The sequence below is a fragment of the Cydia amplana genome, chromosome 5 (assembly GCF_948474715.1).
Source record: "Cydia amplana chromosome 5, ilCydAmpl1.1, whole genome shotgun sequence".
NCBI classification, from domain to species: domain Eukaryota; kingdom Metazoa; phylum Arthropoda; class Insecta; order Lepidoptera; family Tortricidae; genus Cydia; species Cydia amplana.
Window position 1 is genome coordinate 14,199,894 of NC_086073.1, and position 15,633 is coordinate 14,215,526.

Consider the following 15,633-nt stretch of genomic DNA (forward strand, 5'->3'; position numbering starts at 1 on the left):
GTTTCATTCATTCATTCATTCAAGTCTCTACTTTATGCAGTCTGTGGTTACATACAGCGGCTACAGCGCGGTGTGCGCATTTTGTGCGGCTATAGTACATACAGTGCGGCCATCTTGTTTCTTTCGAGAGTCGTAGAAGTAGTGTGATTGTGGCCATAAAATTGTATAGATTTTGTGGTAAAATTTTAGAAAAATAAACATAGTGTGGTATAATTGTTCATAAAATATAATTAATATTGCTAGTGAAGTGTATTAGTTTCAAGAAGGACTATGGGACGAGGAAGGTAAGGGCACGTTTTTATGTTAATTTTATCATTGAATGCGTCATGTACAACTTTGCTTAAAATGTTTTATACCTAATAATTTTTAGGGATCGTAGTCGTGATAGGCGACGCAGCCGAAGCCGGAGTAGGAGTCGAAGCCGCAGTCGCAGTCCTCGCTATGGGCTTGGATCGGGCGGCGGTTACGGCGGTGGAGGTGGCGGTTATGGCGGAGGCGGCGGCGGCGGCGGACGCCGTAACAACCCAGGCGCTAATTTGCGTAAACCAAAATGGGACTTGAACAGACTTAAACCTTTCAAAAAAGATTTTTATGTTCCACACGCAGATGTTGAGAACAGGACCGATTCAGAAGTAGAAGCATGGAGGAGCGAAAATGAGATTACATTGAAAGGCCGCAACATCCCGAAACCGACGCTAACCTTTGACGAGGCAAGCTTCCCGGATTATGTGATGGATGAAATAGATAAAATGGGCTTTTCAAAACCAACACCCATTCAGGCACAAGGCTGGCCCATTGCTCTCAGTGGTTATGACATGGTTGGCATTGCTTCAACTGGTTCTGGAAAAACTCTGTCATATATTTTACCGGCAATAGTACACATCAATAATCAGCCAAAATCTAGCAGAGGTGATGGCCCCATTGCTCTTGTATTGGCTCCTACCAGAGAATTAGCACAACAAATTCAAGAAGTATGTGACAAATTTGCAAACACTTCCAAAATTCATAACACTTGTTTATTTGGTGGTGCTCCCAAGGGCCCCCAAGCAAGAGATTTGGATGCAGGTGTGGAGATAGTAATTGCAACTCCTGGCCGTTTGCTTGATTTCCTGGAAAGTGGAAGAACTAATCTAAAACGCACAACATATTTAGTACTTGATGAGGCTGACAGAATGTTGGACATGGGTTTTGAACCCCAAATTCGGAAAATCATTGAGCAAATCAGACCTGATAGACAAACCCTCATGTGGTCCGCAACATGGCCTAAGGAAGTACAAAGTTTGGCATCAGAATTTTTGAAAGATTACCTACAGATAAATGTGGGTTCCTTGTCATTGGCAGCTAATCACAATATTCTTCAAATTATTGATGTGTGTATGGAGTATGAAAAAGAGACAAAATTGAGTACTCTCCTCAAAGAGATAATGGCAGAGAAAGAAAATAAAACGATTATATTTATTGAGACTAAGCGCAGGGTAGATGACATAACCCGAAAAATGAAGCGTGATGGGTAAGTTAACTGTTCACAAATTTTTGAGTTCATATATGAAATATTAGATACTTAACTATGTTTTTTTATACAGGTGGCCTGCAGTCTGCATTCATGGTGACAAATCTCAGAGCGAAAGAGACTGGGTACTGCAAGGTAAGACGTGAACAAGGTATTATGCATAAATGAATATTGATTTCCTTTTGTTTTATTGTTATATCAACAGAATCAACCTGTATTGAGATTTAATATTTATTACATAAAATCTATTAAATACATAGAGTGATTTGCACTAAAAATTCACCCAATACTATATAATTGTAATAAAAGAATAACATGGATTCGAGAAGCGGTGTCGGATTGAGATTCTCAGGCGATCGCCGTGGCATCGCTGCCGCGGGGCGGTGTGGGAGTGGGGCAGCGCAGGCTGTGTGTGAAGCGCTCCGTATCTGACTCGTGTCTGCATGTGCAGGCTGGGGCGATGCGGCCGCGCGGCGACCCGGGCGGCCCCGCGACCGCGGCCCCCGCGGCACGCCGGGCCGCGCCGCCGCTAGTTGTCGGGGCTAGTAGCTAGCCCTGTGCAGTAACTCTGCCACCCTCGCACTGCACTGCCGCGCCGCGGTGCCGCGGCCAGTCTGAGCCGCTTCTCGAGCGTCCGGCGAGGCTCGTCGGCCGCGCCGCTCTAGTGCGGCGTCCCCGACGTCCGGCTCACGGCTGTTGCCGCCAGCCGTCTGGCGCCCTAGTGCCTCGTCGAGCCGATCGGCTCGCTCGCCGCCGGTCACGCCATTCGTTCTCGATTATTCTTTTGCGTGTATTGTCCTATGATATACCGAGGAGACAGTACAATTAGTAAGTTTATTCGAGAAGTTATGGACTACCCAGTAAAACCTGCAACCCTGACTTGCATTTACGTATCTGTGGTCTCTGTATTTTTTAGAAGTAATCTGTAACATGATTTATTTATCTGTTTCCCTTTTATTTTCGTTGTCCTTTATTTACTGTTTATCCATTCAAATTAACTATGGAAAAGAGGGCAGGGCATATGGAAAATGGAACAGATGTTCTATTTATTAGATTCATACTTCGGGTGTGTATAGCATTAATTGAAGCCACTTTCAACGCATTTCACAATTACGCATTCACGTTTGACTAAGGTCTTGGGTAATGTATACATAATGGGTTTAACTTGGATTTTATAGGTGAACTCCGTATGCTTGCTAGTGCAGTTGTGAATGCAAGAAAGAGTTGTGGAAAGATTCACGCTGCTCTGAGCTTGCATACGGAGCATACTTAGAGTCTTGTACTAATAATACCAACAATTTTTTACAGATTTTCGAAGTGGTAAAGCTCCTATTTTAGTAGCTACGGATGTAGCCGCTCGTGGCTTAGGTATGTAAAACTCTGTAAAAACCTATTCTTCTATTAGTTTAACTTAAATGGAAATTTTCTTGGTGTATTAATATGTTTCCTTTGTTTTAACAGATGTGGATGATGTTAAATTCGTCATAAACTTCGATTATCCCAGCAATTCTGAAGACTACGTCCACCGCATCGGAAGGACAGGGCGTACGAATAAGACCGGAACGGCTTACACGTTCTTCACTCCCTCAAATGCAGCTAAGGCGGGCGATCTCGTGTCCGTGTTGAAGGAAGCCAAACAAGTCGTTAATCCCAAGCTGCAGGAATTATCCGAACGCGGGGGTGGGGGTGGCAGACGTAAGTAGATTGTTTGAATATACATATTTATGTCATAGTCATAATATTTCGGTGTCTTTAAATTTATATGTTATAACTCGTATAAATGTTTGTGCAGGCCACCGCGGCCGTGGCGGCAGATATCGCCGCGGCGGGCGTCGCTCGCGCACCCGGTCGCGCTCCCGCTCTCGCGACCGCCGCCGCCGCTCTCGCTCGCGCTCCCGCGACCGCCGCCGCCGCCGCCACAGCTCATCCCGTTCTTCGCGAAGCAAGTCCTCAAGATCATCCAGGAGCCGTTCGCGTTCCCGCTCGCGCTCGCGTAGCCGCTCCCGCTCAGGCAAGTGCAGCCCACACAAGGACGCTCCTACTGCCGGGTCGCAGGCCGCACCCCAAGCTCTGCTGCCGACGCCGAAACCTCTCCTTCCGACTCCCATTATTGGTCCCCAGTTGCCGCCCAACCCTGCTGACCAACCCAACGGCAAAGTTCCAGCGACGCCTCCCGTTCGCAAGGACGCCCCTCGAACTAATAATGAAGTTAGGAATGCAAATAATGACAACTCAAATTACATGCAGCAGATGCAGGCGCCCCCTCCGAATCAAGTGCCACCACTAATGGGCCTGAATCCTATGAACATGTGTATGCCCCCCATGAATGGCCAAGGGTTCGTCATGCCTCCCTTTTTCCCAGGCGACCAGTACGGTGTGATGATGCCATCGTTCCCCCCCGGCGCCGGCGCCATGGTCCCCGGCGGCTGGGGCCACCCGCCCCCGCCGCCGCCTCCCCCTCCCCCGTCCTCCGCCCCGTCGGCAGGCAACGCTTACGACAACTTTAATTACGGACCACACGGCTCGGGAGAGAGCAACCTCGAGCCAGATTCCAGGAAGCGCGGACCTCGCAAAGGCGGGCCCGGCGGCTCGGACCAGGGCGCCTCGCGCGGTGGTCTCGGAGCCGACCCTCGCGGAGGCCTGGGCGCTGACCCCCGCAGCGGCCTGGGCGCCGACCCCCGTGGCGGCCTCGGCGCCGACCCCCGCGGCGGCCTGGGCGCCGACCCCCGCAGCGGCCTGGGCGCCGACCCCCGTGGCGGCCTCGGCGCTGACCCTCGCGGCGGCCTAGGCTCGGGCGGGGGCCTCGGCTCCGACGGCGGCGGCGGGCCGCGCGCCCGCGGCGGTCGCGAGCGGCCCCGCCGACGCGGAAGAGGACGCGATAGCAACGATTTTAACGAAACTTCGGGTGGCGGCGGTCTCGGTTCGGACGATGCCGAGCCCTGGGGCTCCGGTGGCCTCGGCGGGGGCCCCGGATCCGCCCCCGGCTACGGGTATCCCTCTGGCGGTCCCGACCTACCCCATGGGAGCCTGCTGCCGCGCATGCTTCCTCAGAATGGCGGAGCGATCGTCGGGCCCCATGCTAACTTTACAGCGTTTGGGTCCTATGGACAAAAATCCAACAAGAGACAGCAAAACGATCAGTACCAGAATGATTCTAATCAGTATAATGGAGCTCCATACAATAATGGTTACGGCCCACAAGACATGGGCCCGGGCAGACCGCAAGGTTTTGGTATGTTTCCAAATCAAAATGGTCCAGGCAATGCGCAGGCTGGTGGCTCCATGGGGTACAACAATGACCGCCAGAGGAATCGCCAACGACGGTGAAATTCTTGAGGTTTGTTACCTTCAAACCAAATGCAAACTCACCTCCATGCGTAACAATCACTGTTTTCTTGATGTGCCAACTATAAGTATAGTGTTGTTGACCTCGTAGAGATGCGTTGTTCTCGACGCTCTAGTGCTATTTATTCATAATCATGAAAGTTTTATGGTTGGTACATCATACAACACCTCTAATAATTGTAAACTTTGTGCTTGTATCTTCACTATTTGTACGCTATTGTTTTATACTAATTGATATTTTATTGCAGAAAACGGATACAATGGGGATTCGCGACGTCGCAGAAGAAGATAGAATGCGGCCAAACCTCTACAAAGGAGTAATATTGACTGAATCTTTCGGTGACAGTGCAGTTACGCTATCCGTATATTTCCTTCTTTGCAAATCCTAATTTAAATATAAGTAGTATCATTAAAATGAGAACAAAAATTACAATGAAAACTTTTCACTATAATTGTAGTATTCCATTCCATGTAATGTGTGTATTAGGGATCACTTTTCTCAATACCAGTATTTAAAGCAAGCTTCAATAATATGTTTGACATAAGAATATATTTTATACCTGTGTTTAAGAATCTTATTGAGAAACATCATTTCAATTAGTCTAGGTTAAATATTAGAGTTAGTATGTCATGGGGAAATAGGGTATGGAAGGGCTCTTTTGCGGGGTTTCTAGATACCTTGTAATCATCTGCAACCCCATTTTCCTTACTTAGGTAGAAACATGTATTAGAGTGATTTCAAATTTTTATTACAAAATTTGTAAAAAAACCCTTTTTACATTAAGAATTTGGTCATTTTTTACCACTATGAACTAGTTATTTTCGATACAAGTGCGAAAAAGAGGAAATTCGAAACGAGTGGCGATAAATTAAAACACGACCGAAGGGAGTGTTTTAAATCGACACGAGTTGCGAATGATCTATTCGCACGTGTATCGAACATCGTTTTACAGTACATATGGCACTTTAAAGTTTCGACATCGCACGAAAAGTGCTATCTTACGCACGAGTGCGGAAAAGTAGCCCCATATGTACTGTAAAAATAATTTTGTAAGCAAATATCGTAGTGTAATAAAATAGTTTTTACTGGGTTACTACCGAGGAGGGCCTTGCGATTTTGGTATTTTTTCTTAGGATTGCAAGGATTAAAACAGTTTTCATACAATAAATATAATTGGTCATTGCTCTAATACATATTTTTTTAATTTGTTAACACACTATTTAATTTGTAATGCCTATAGTGGCGGATTGTAATTGTATGTTGTGATTTTTTAATTGTTATAAAAATGTCGTGAATGGAGAGAGCACACTGCAAAGAAGTGAAGCTAATCATCTCTTAACAGATTAGGTATACAGTTTGTACTTTGTACATACATTATGTATTGTATGGTCTTATAAAATAATGGCTGTATATCTTAGGCTAAGTCATTAAACTCATTAATAAAGCCTGTAATTCCATTTTTTCATATACATCTCTATAATTACGTGAGCGTAAATAAATATTTGCACTTCAAAGTTGTTTTTATTTTTGTATCATATCAATGTACAGTCAACAATAGAAGTTTCTGAGTGGGCTAGGTAAAATATCTTTACCCTTTTCAATATGCTGCAGTATAAAAAAGGACAACATATTTTTGGAACAAAACCGAAAAGAAAAGGTTTTGCGCCAAGTAACGGTTTGGAAATTTAACCGGTATCTGAGCCTTGGCTAGTAGTTTTTAAGTTAACTGTAGTATAGGTATAATATGTTGCTGTGTCCTTACAGGGCGTCACTTAAACTAACCCAATAATATGTACCACCTGTATAACTGGTTTGTGATATGCAATAAATGATTCTATTCTGGATCCTGGGCTTATGTGAAAGTTGTCTGGGATGGTGTGAATCAAAATCAAATAATTCAACATTTCTAAGTATTTTTTATTTTTAAAAACAATAGCTACACTAAGTTAACGCTATATTGAAGCCTACTGGTTGCCCAGGTACCAACATGTGACCAAAATCTCCTGAAGGTTTATTGGTTACCCGCATATCCTGTCCAAGATCTTGCGGCTTTCCTATTATGAGTTCCCAGCGACCATTGTCACATTTTTTGAACTTGCACCCTAGTTTATCTTTCAAAAGTCTACGCAATGTATCAATTTGTCCTGGAAAATTGTATTCATTCCTGGCAGCAATTAGGATTTTTTTTACAGTTAGGACTTCATTATTCTCAGTTTGAAATCTTTGAATGATTTTTCGTATTCCTTCTATCATATTATCATCTATTTCTAATCTCTTTTTAGGGCTCTTTCGTTTTCGACTTATTGTTGTGAAATTAATTGTGTCTGTGTCTGAAGATCCATCAATTAATGCAGCGGCTTTGATTCTCAGTGCTTCTTTTTTTATACTTCTGATTGTGCGCTCCGGCACGCCTGTAGCTATAGCGGTGCGTTTCAAGGCCCGATGTAGTGGTAATAAAATATATTTGTTTCTTTTCTCCATTTCAAAGTAAGTCAAAACTTTGTATAACACATTACGCACTTCATTACTTATTGCCTTTCCCCTTCCCATGGCTATAAACGATGTAAGTACTCGGAAAATGCACTGAATCAAAAAACTTATAACTCAGGTCAAGAATTGAAATTTCGAAACATGATATTATAATATAAAATTAATAATAAACAAACAAAAATAATGCTGTGATAAATGAGCAACTGACAGATGTGACGGTGAGTGACATACAAAGCAGTGTTGCCAGGTTATAGCGTGTAAACATTTTTCTAGATGGTATTTTCAGTTTATACAAAAAAAGCGGCCTTGTGCATGTCGGAGTATGCTCAATGTAGGGTTCCATAGCCTGGGCTATAACCGCGAAAATCGAAGTTCGTCAATTGAGGACATTTTTCTCTGTCACTCAAATTACGCCTTCATTGGAGTAAAAAAGAAAGATTCCCGCAATTTGCGAATTTCGGTTTTCGCGGTAGCCTCTCAGTATTACAAAGAAATAGTTCGTGTAACAAGTTCTCAAAATGTACTTGGAAAACCATACTGAGGGCCTACCGCGAACCACGTTCGAAATGCTGCCTCCCTGTCACACTTATTCTACGTACGAATTTACACGTGCGACAGAGAGGCAACACGTCGAACGAACGTGGTTCGCGGTAGGCCCTCAGAGGGCCTACCGCGAACCACGTTCGACGTGTTACCTCCCTGTCACACTTACGTACGAATTTACAAGTGCGACAGAGAGGCAACACGTCGAACGTGGTTCGCGGTAGGCGCTCTGGTTCCTTTTATACAGAGGGAAAGCTTCAATAGAGAAAATGAAAAATATAAACGGCATAGATATCCGAGTGGTTGTTTCCATGGTTATTATTTTGTTGACAGCACCTACTCATGCTCATTTCATTCAGTCAGCAAATAACAATGTGTTATCTAAAATAAATCATAATTACAGTGAGTCAGTGACTCTTTTTGTATCAAAATGAGTTTTTGTGTGGATTTAGTTTCAGAAGATTCTTTTTATGAAAATATTACTTTGGGTGTAACTAAACTTTTAGGTCTGTAAAGAAACCTCCTCCAATGTATTATGAAAACATATATTTATTTGTATGTAGGCTAAACAAGAATAGTAAAAGCTAATAAGAATTAGTTTTATGCTTAGGTAGGAATTGGAACCCATCAGGTACAGGTCCTAAAAGCATTTCACTAATTTTGATCCAATCTTGGCAGTTTCCAGAGGCCATTAGGGTTTCCAAGTCATTTCTACCAAAATAAATGGGAGGACGCTCATTTATTTTTTGTGGCGGTCTTTCAAGAAGGCCTACAGGCACATAGCGGTACAAAAATGACAGCCACTCAAGTAGGAATCGCCGTGTGTTTTCTACACCCTGGGTATCTGAGCCCCAGTGTTCAAGGCCATAGTTTGCATATTTCTTTATAATGTCAAATCTTTCACTACTGCTGATATCCCAGAGTTTTTGTTCTTTAATCTCAGTGAACAGCCAGGGTTTGATCAGAGAACCCCGGCCAATCATTACACCTTTGACTGTAGGAGCTATTTCTCTTCTTTGGACATAATCCTCATAGCTCATGATATCACCATTGCCAAAGACAGGGCAAGGGTTAGCTGCTTGGGCACAGGTTTCAATGTACTCCCAGTCGGCTGATCTTGTGTACCTGGCTTCCCTGGACCTTCCATGTAATGTAATAAGGGAGGCACCACATTCTGCCAACTTGGGCACAATAGTATGAGCAATTTTCTTGTCTTGGTAAACTCCTGTCCTAATTTTTGCTGTAAATGGTATGCTTAATAGCTTTGAGGCACATGTAACTGAAGCTTCTAAAGTAGGCAACCTGTGCATCATACCGCTACCACCTCCTTTCTTATAAATTAAATCTATAGGACAGCCTAGATTTAAATCTATGAAATCTAGTTCTGTTTTCTCTTGCAGTAACTGAGCCACTTTTGTGATTTGCCAAACATTGGTTCCGCATATTTGTGCCCCAAACAAGTCCTCTGATTCATGTCTTTTGACAAGAGCCCACTCTTGCTTCATTCCTTTGAGGAGAGACTCGCACAGAGCCATTTCTCCACAAGTTATGTCTGCTCCATACTCCTTGCATATTCTCCTAAATGGCAAATTACCAACAGTTGTAAGAGGGCTGAGATATAGTTTATCCTGCCAATCAATGGTCTTTCTTTCTCTAGGTAAAAGTTTGATCAAATCTTCATCAGTAATTGCCCCACTTTTAGTATCTTCTTTCTTAATCGATTTTTCATCTGGTTTTGATTCATCTGATAAAGGTATTGAATCTGTTTTTCTTTTATCCAAAACTTTCACTAGTTTTTCAGATAAATCGAAATTGTAGGTTCTTTTTTGTAAGCTTATTTGAAGTTCAGTTTGAAGAGTATTTTTCGTGTCATCTTTCCATTCTTTGGCTTTAATTTCATTCACCACATTATAGCCCTCTGGCGTGAGATGGCTTGACCCAAACCTGCAGGCAATGCCCCGCGGGCATTCACCGCGAAGTTCGAACAGGTGACATCGGTCCCCTAAATCCTTAGGTTTATTCTTTAAGTAGTCCAGGGGGTTGTGAATAAATTTACAATTGTTATACTTACAAGTTTGTAAGTCGGCCACCGATTTTATATTAAGGATGCTAGGGCATGGCTTATTTTGTTTGTCATCTTGATAGGTCTTTGGTCTTGCTTTATTCTGCCCCCGTTTCCTTTCCCTTGGTTTTTGTGGTTGTTCCTTGTTATCACCAGTTTTAGCCTTCTTATTATCTATATTGCTGCCGTCGGGGGTTTCCTCTATTTTGCGTTTCTCACAAGAGTTCGGGTCTTTTGCATTTTCACCAGTTATCCCGGGGTTTTTAACAATAAATTCCTCTTTGATAAGACACACGCCAGCACTTGCATTAGCCATGTTACTAAATTGTTCTTTAACAAAGTAAATAGAAGGAAAGTAGATTATATTAGTATTAATGTGGTATTAATAATACTAGGTTATAAATCAGATTGCCGGGGCAAATTATACAACTGTCAAGATCAGATCAAGTGTCAAATACACGTGTTTTTGTTTATAAAGCGAGCTCCACTATATTTTTTATGGCTCCTCTACACGATGGGCCAACGCCGGACACTCCAAGGGACGCATTTATGCGTTAGAGGGAGCAAGTGATATTGCTATCTCATTCTACCGCATGGCTGCGTCCCTTGGAGTGGCCGGCGTTGGCCCATCGTGTAGAGGAGCCATTATGGTTTTACTCTTAGTTTTACTGTGACTAAAATAACATTTTTGTTAAAATAATTCAAACACTTTATGAAAACATGGCGATATTGGTTTTAGAGTCCGACCCTCGAATTTGCAATGTGAATGTGGAACGCCGGATTCCTTGCGACCGTGTCGCCCTCTCTACTTGGGAGCAACGACATTCTGCTGTATTACCTGAAGATCTTCGAAATTTCTATGCCTCAAGTGATGGATTTTTACTTACTTGGCACTACAAGTATTCAGGTAAGTAATAAGTAGTGTTTGCAAACAAAGGCGCGTTACTTGGACGAACAGTATCTAGAGTCTGTTCGGAAAGAGAAGAGTCATGGAATGTATTGGGCCCCATACATTACATTCCACGACTTATCTTTATTCATGCTAGTATCTTGTGTACTGTGTGTAGTCGGGGATTCCCCTGATTACACACCTGGTCGTATTTGGGCAAATATGTCTGCGTCACTTATTTTTACGATTACAAAGAAAGAGATGCTTCACAAATACCTATTTGGACAAATAAGGCCAGGGTTTTTGCCCCTGTATACTAAAATCAAAGATTAATTAAGTATTTAATTAATTTCAGCTGATCAGGTATTGCCCGTTGGTTCCATTCGAGTAAATTCCTTGAACGAACTGCTTCTATCGCCAGCTTTGAAGGATCTACTCGACTTCTCTTTTTCTCGACCGAACACTGGACCACGACCAGTTCTCAACACCAAGAGCAAAGTGTTTGAACTAGATTCTTGTAGAACAATCGGCAAGGTGAGTCTGAATGACTGAAATATATGATGTACATTATTCCTCAATACGCATAATAGCCATTTGATTACCGTATTCTCGCGCAATAAATTCTGAATTCAATCTGTTTTTCCAATGGCTGATATTGATGCTCGGTGGGGCAGCGTTATTACATGTACCTACATAAAATATGCTTTGAAATAACTACCTATTCTACTAGAGGGCGTTATACATTTTGGAAAGCTTTATTCTCTAGGCTAGCTACTTACTGAATAGGGCACATTCTGGGCCATCTTTCAGTTAACTTGTGAAAATAGTAGGTCCAACAGAAACCACGGGCCTACGGGGGTTTTTAATAACCAAATTCCTAACCGTTATTCTAAATTAGATAAAGTAAATTGACAAATGCTAGCGTGTATTTGTGCCCGGAACGATAACCTAAACGCGGGTAATAGCGCTCTCGACGATGATGATACATATAGCTGGTCAAGCAGATCTTGTCAGTAGAAAAAGGCGGAAAATTTGAAAAATGTAGGCGCGAAGGGATATTGTCCCATAGAAAATTTGAATTTCGCGCCTTTTTTTACTGATAAGATTTGCTTGACCAGCTATATATTTTTTATTTTGATATCGACAATGTCCGTACAAATTGACTGCAGTTGCCTTTCCCATACTGTATGACTGAAGTGTCCTATATACGACAGGTATGCCTGGTGTACACCGGAGGTTCGTGGTCAGTGTGGCTGGGCACCCGTTCGGGCGCGTGGGGCTGGCTGGCGGACTCCTTCACGCAGTACTTCAGAATGGCGCTGGTGCACCTCGGGCTGCCGGGCTGGCAGGCCGCCTTCGCTGGTCTACCGCCTATACCGTGGGCTGAGGTAATAAAGTGGAATCCAGTCGAGACAATTTTTCGCCAATCTGATGGAATTGTCCGATCGAATCAGGCCGTGCGGACGCAAACGCCAATTTGATTCCCCGATCAAATCAGCAGGTGCGGACACAAAAATGGCAATTTTCGAAGTTACTATCTATGGAATGCAAATTTGTGATTAATTAAACTGTGTACGTGTGAACGCTAGATGAGATTGGCGCCAATTATTTTCCTGATCAAATCGGTCGATTTGCTCAGCTCGTCTGGACTCTACTTAATTATCATCGTATTATAACGAATTAAAAACTTTTTTTAGTATAAGTTACGGTTATGTGTCTTTCCTGTGGACATCTTAAGTTAACTGACTTTGAAGACTAATTTTCTTACTTTATCCTTATAGGCAAGTCAAGGATGTATCATTTAACTCTTGTAGTGTCCACAGAAAAGACCCTGGTTTTCCCGAACGTTTTTGACGGAAAGGGGTTGCTAATCTTAAAAAAATATACACTTTGAAAATAAAAGAGCCGAATCGTATCACTTTCAACCCGCTTCATAGATCTTTCATATTGGTCACTTTCAGAGCATGAGCAATTAAAATGTATCAGTGCATTATTTTAATGTGCTCCGAATTAACTCCGACGGCCATTATGATACCTACCATAAACAAGACGACACATAGTCTAACAAAAAACAGTAGAAAATTAAAAAGTGGCAACACTGTAATAGTGTCGTCCCGTTTTTATTAAGGCCCCAGTACACAATGGGCCATAGCCGGCCACTCCGAGGGACGCCATGCGGTAGAATGAGAAAGCAATATCACTTGCTCCCTCTAACGCATAAATGCGTCCCTTGGAGTGGCCGGCGATGGACCATTGTGTACTGAGCCTTTACATTAATTTGAAAGGGACGACACTACAGTATTGCCACTTTTTATTTCTACTCTTGCCAGACTATATATTGACTAGATCTCAATCTAATCTCACTTCATAATTCCCAGCAACTGTTCCTACTGTTGGCGCCGCATCTGTTGGAGAGAGTAGACGAAAAGCCCGCGGCAGCGTCATCGTCCGAGGCGAGCCTCAACCACATCGACCCGAACATCTTCAAGGCCTCCGCGAGACTGCACAAGAACGCGTCCAGGCAGACTAATGCGTAGAACGAGACAGTGGGGCTGGCAAGTGTCAAAGGAAAATATAGATGGCGGCAGCATAGGTTTTATCTGTCTAGTTCAGCCCTAGTAGCACGGTCGCATTTTTATCATTTATCACCATGCCTGTCACGTTCTAACAAGTATGTAAGTGCGAAAGTGACGGGCTTAGTGATAGTCGATAAAAATGGAACCGTGCTGAGCCCGCTGGGGTCGCCTATATTATATTGTTACTTATTTAATAAATTCAATTAGAAACGGACCGCGGTGGTCATTTTATTTTAAAAACCGGACCCCTGAAGAAACTAATTGGTGACCCCTGCTCCCTGCTCTAGTGTGACATTTGGCCTTAAGGGCTTTCAGGCCATAAAATACAAACAAAAACAAGAATTTGACACTATACTTGGTCTACCAGATCTTGACAGTAGAAAAAGGCGGCAAATTTGAAAAATGTAGGCGCGAAGGGATATCGTCCCATAGAAAATTTGAATTTCGTGCCTTTTTTACTGACAAGATTTGGTTGACCAGCTATATTAGTAGGATTGACAGATAAAACATACGCTGGCGCCATCTGTAAGATACTTCGACCGGTCAACCCCATTAAAGAAATAGACGAGCATGGTCAACACTCAACACAACAATAAGCGTCGGTTGCAAAAAACAGTATTTCAAAGTTGGGTTTTATGAAAAGTATGACTGTACTCTATGGTGAGAGCTGCGCCGCCATATTTAACGCCAATAATCGGTTAACGGTTTTTTTTATTATTGCCTGCCAAAAAGTTTGTTTGCTTGTTTGTACCATACATTATATAGCGCCATCTAGCGCATCTTCTATTTTTACGGCATGATTGTTTCTTTGACCTTGCACGTCTACAGCCTAGTACAATTCGCGATCCTGTAAAAGGGGAGGAAGCTGTGTGCTAGATTGAGATGGTAATCTAGTATCTATACATTTTCAAATATCAAATTATTCTATCTTTACACTTATCTATATCTAGCAGCAGATAGCGGCCTCCCTCTTGCAAGACTGAAAGTGGTTTAACAGTTCAGTTATTTATGGTAAAACATAACAAGAGCTGATTTTAATACGACCCAATAAAACATAATAAAATGCGTTTCTTCTTTTATTGGCCAGCCAAACAAATAAAACAAGCCAAGCAAATTACATAATGTATATTGAATAAATCTTGATACAATAAAATTTATAGCTAAATAACAAAACAAAAATGGACGGAATGTGAGATTCTAAATGAAGTATCAGCTAGTTTAATAAATGTAAGCTTATATTTAAGTATGTGATATAAAAGTAGGTACATATATTATTATAAAACCGGTGTTAGGCCGTCAAACATGATAGAAGTGACCAATGTTCAGGCACATTGACAATGCCAACCAAAATAGTAATAGCACACATGTAATTAATAACATAAATTACATAAACACACAGGGATCTTGTAAATCTTGTCACAGTCGACGAGTCAAAGATATATTTACATTTTGCGCCTTATTACAAAGTAGTAAGATGCAAAAGTGTACCTAAACATATCTTTGACGTCGACTGTACACTACTTGAAAGAGACGTTTAAAGTCCAAGATAAACACGGTGTGCTAAAAGTTGTCCGATGCGTCAGTGAAACTGGTCAAAACCATCATTTCAGGTTTGAATTTTAGGCCTCAAAAATACCGTTCGTTACAAATCACATTCTCTTCGTACAAAGATTATGTGGAAGTGTCTTGTGATGTTGTCTTTGTAAAGTGTTACTTCTAACTCAATCAATACTTGAAGAATACTTGTGTTTAAAGCAGAAATACTAAACGCAATTTGCGAAACTTATTATTAGAGCATTGTAAATTAGAATTTAAACTACGTCTAGACTTAAGATATTTATTTTTTGAGAACACAAATTTAATTAAAGTATGCTTGTTAGGTGGGACATTTAATTTTGAACACTTTCAATGGTGAGGCTATGAAAGGAATAAGTTCAGAAGTATTAAGGTGAACGTACTAGGGCTCGACATGCTAATGCCTAATAGATGGCACCCTGCTGTCACGCATGACTTAAGTTTCAAGATGACATGTACTAGGACCGCGTCGAGCACCAGTACCATAGATTAGTATATCAAGTATATGTTATACCAGTACGTTTACCTTACAGCATATTTAGGTGTATAGCGTAGCATGTGGTAACATTATGTTAGTAAAGAGAGAATTGTAGATCGCTGGAATGACTTCACCTATTTTAGAATTAAAAAGTTAACTCGTGG

At 42.2% G+C, this 15,633-nt stretch overlaps 3 protein-coding genes across 3 annotated transcripts; 2 read left to right on the top strand and 1 right to left on the bottom strand.

The window, feature by feature from the left end:
* Window positions 1-123: 123 nt before the first annotated feature.
* LOC134648109 (uncharacterized) lies at window positions 124-5,571 on the top strand. Its single transcript, XM_063502578.1, has 7 exons — window positions 124-284; window positions 371-1,510; window positions 1,584-1,645; window positions 2,819-2,878; window positions 2,972-3,205; window positions 3,303-4,847; window positions 5,104-5,571. Exons 1-6 carry the CDS (start codon window positions 271-273, stop codon window positions 4,835-4,837), a joined length of 3,045 nt encoding a protein of 1,014 aa, XP_063358648.1. The 5' UTR covers window positions 124-270; the 3' UTR covers window positions 4,838-4,847; window positions 5,104-5,571.
* A 2,663-nt stretch (window positions 5,572-8,234) lies between these two features.
* Window positions 8,235-13,398, top strand: LOC134648111 (tubulin polyglutamylase complex subunit 2). Its single transcript, XM_063502581.1, has 5 exons — window positions 8,235-8,395; window positions 10,691-10,858; window positions 11,196-11,374; window positions 12,055-12,228; window positions 13,219-13,398. Exons 1-5 carry the CDS (start codon window positions 8,320-8,322, stop codon window positions 13,375-13,377), a joined length of 756 nt encoding a protein of 251 aa, XP_063358651.1. The 5' UTR covers window positions 8,235-8,319; the 3' UTR covers window positions 13,378-13,398.
* On the bottom strand, window positions 8,439-10,300 carry LOC134648110 (tRNA-dihydrouridine(47) synthase [NAD(P)(+)]-like). The gene has a single exon (XM_063502579.1). It carries the CDS (start codon window positions 10,265-10,267, stop codon window positions 8,474-8,476), a length of 1,794 nt encoding a protein of 597 aa, XP_063358649.1. The 5' UTR covers window positions 10,268-10,300; the 3' UTR covers window positions 8,439-8,473.
* Window positions 13,399-15,633: the final 2,235 nt, after the last annotated feature.

Excerpts from the sequence above, each read along its gene's own strand:
- LOC134648109 (XM_063502578.1), top strand. Across the intron at positions 1,511-1,583 it reads CGAAAAATGAAGCGTGATGG|GTGGCCTGCAGTCTGCATTC; the intron begins GTAAGTTAACTG and ends TTTTTTATACAG. Across the intron at positions 3,206-3,302 it reads CGGGGGTGGGGGTGGCAGAC|GCCACCGCGGCCGTGGCGGC; the intron begins GTAAGTAGATTG and ends ATGTTTGTGCAG.
- LOC134648111 (XM_063502581.1), top strand. The coding sequence starts at position 8,320 with ATGAGTTTTTGTGTGGATTTAGTTTCAGAAGATTCTTTTTATGAAAAT. Across the intron at positions 8,396-10,690 it reads GGGTGTAACTAAACTTTTAG|AGTCCGACCCTCGAATTTGC; the intron begins GTCTGTAAAGAA and ends TATTGGTTTTAG. Across the intron at positions 12,229-13,218 it reads CGCCTATACCGTGGGCTGAG|CAACTGTTCCTACTGTTGGC; the intron begins GTAATAAAGTGG and ends CATAATTCCCAG.
- LOC134648110 (XM_063502579.1), bottom strand. The coding sequence starts at position 10,267 with ATGGCTAATGCAAGTGCTGGCGTGTGTCTTATCAAAGAGGAATTTATT.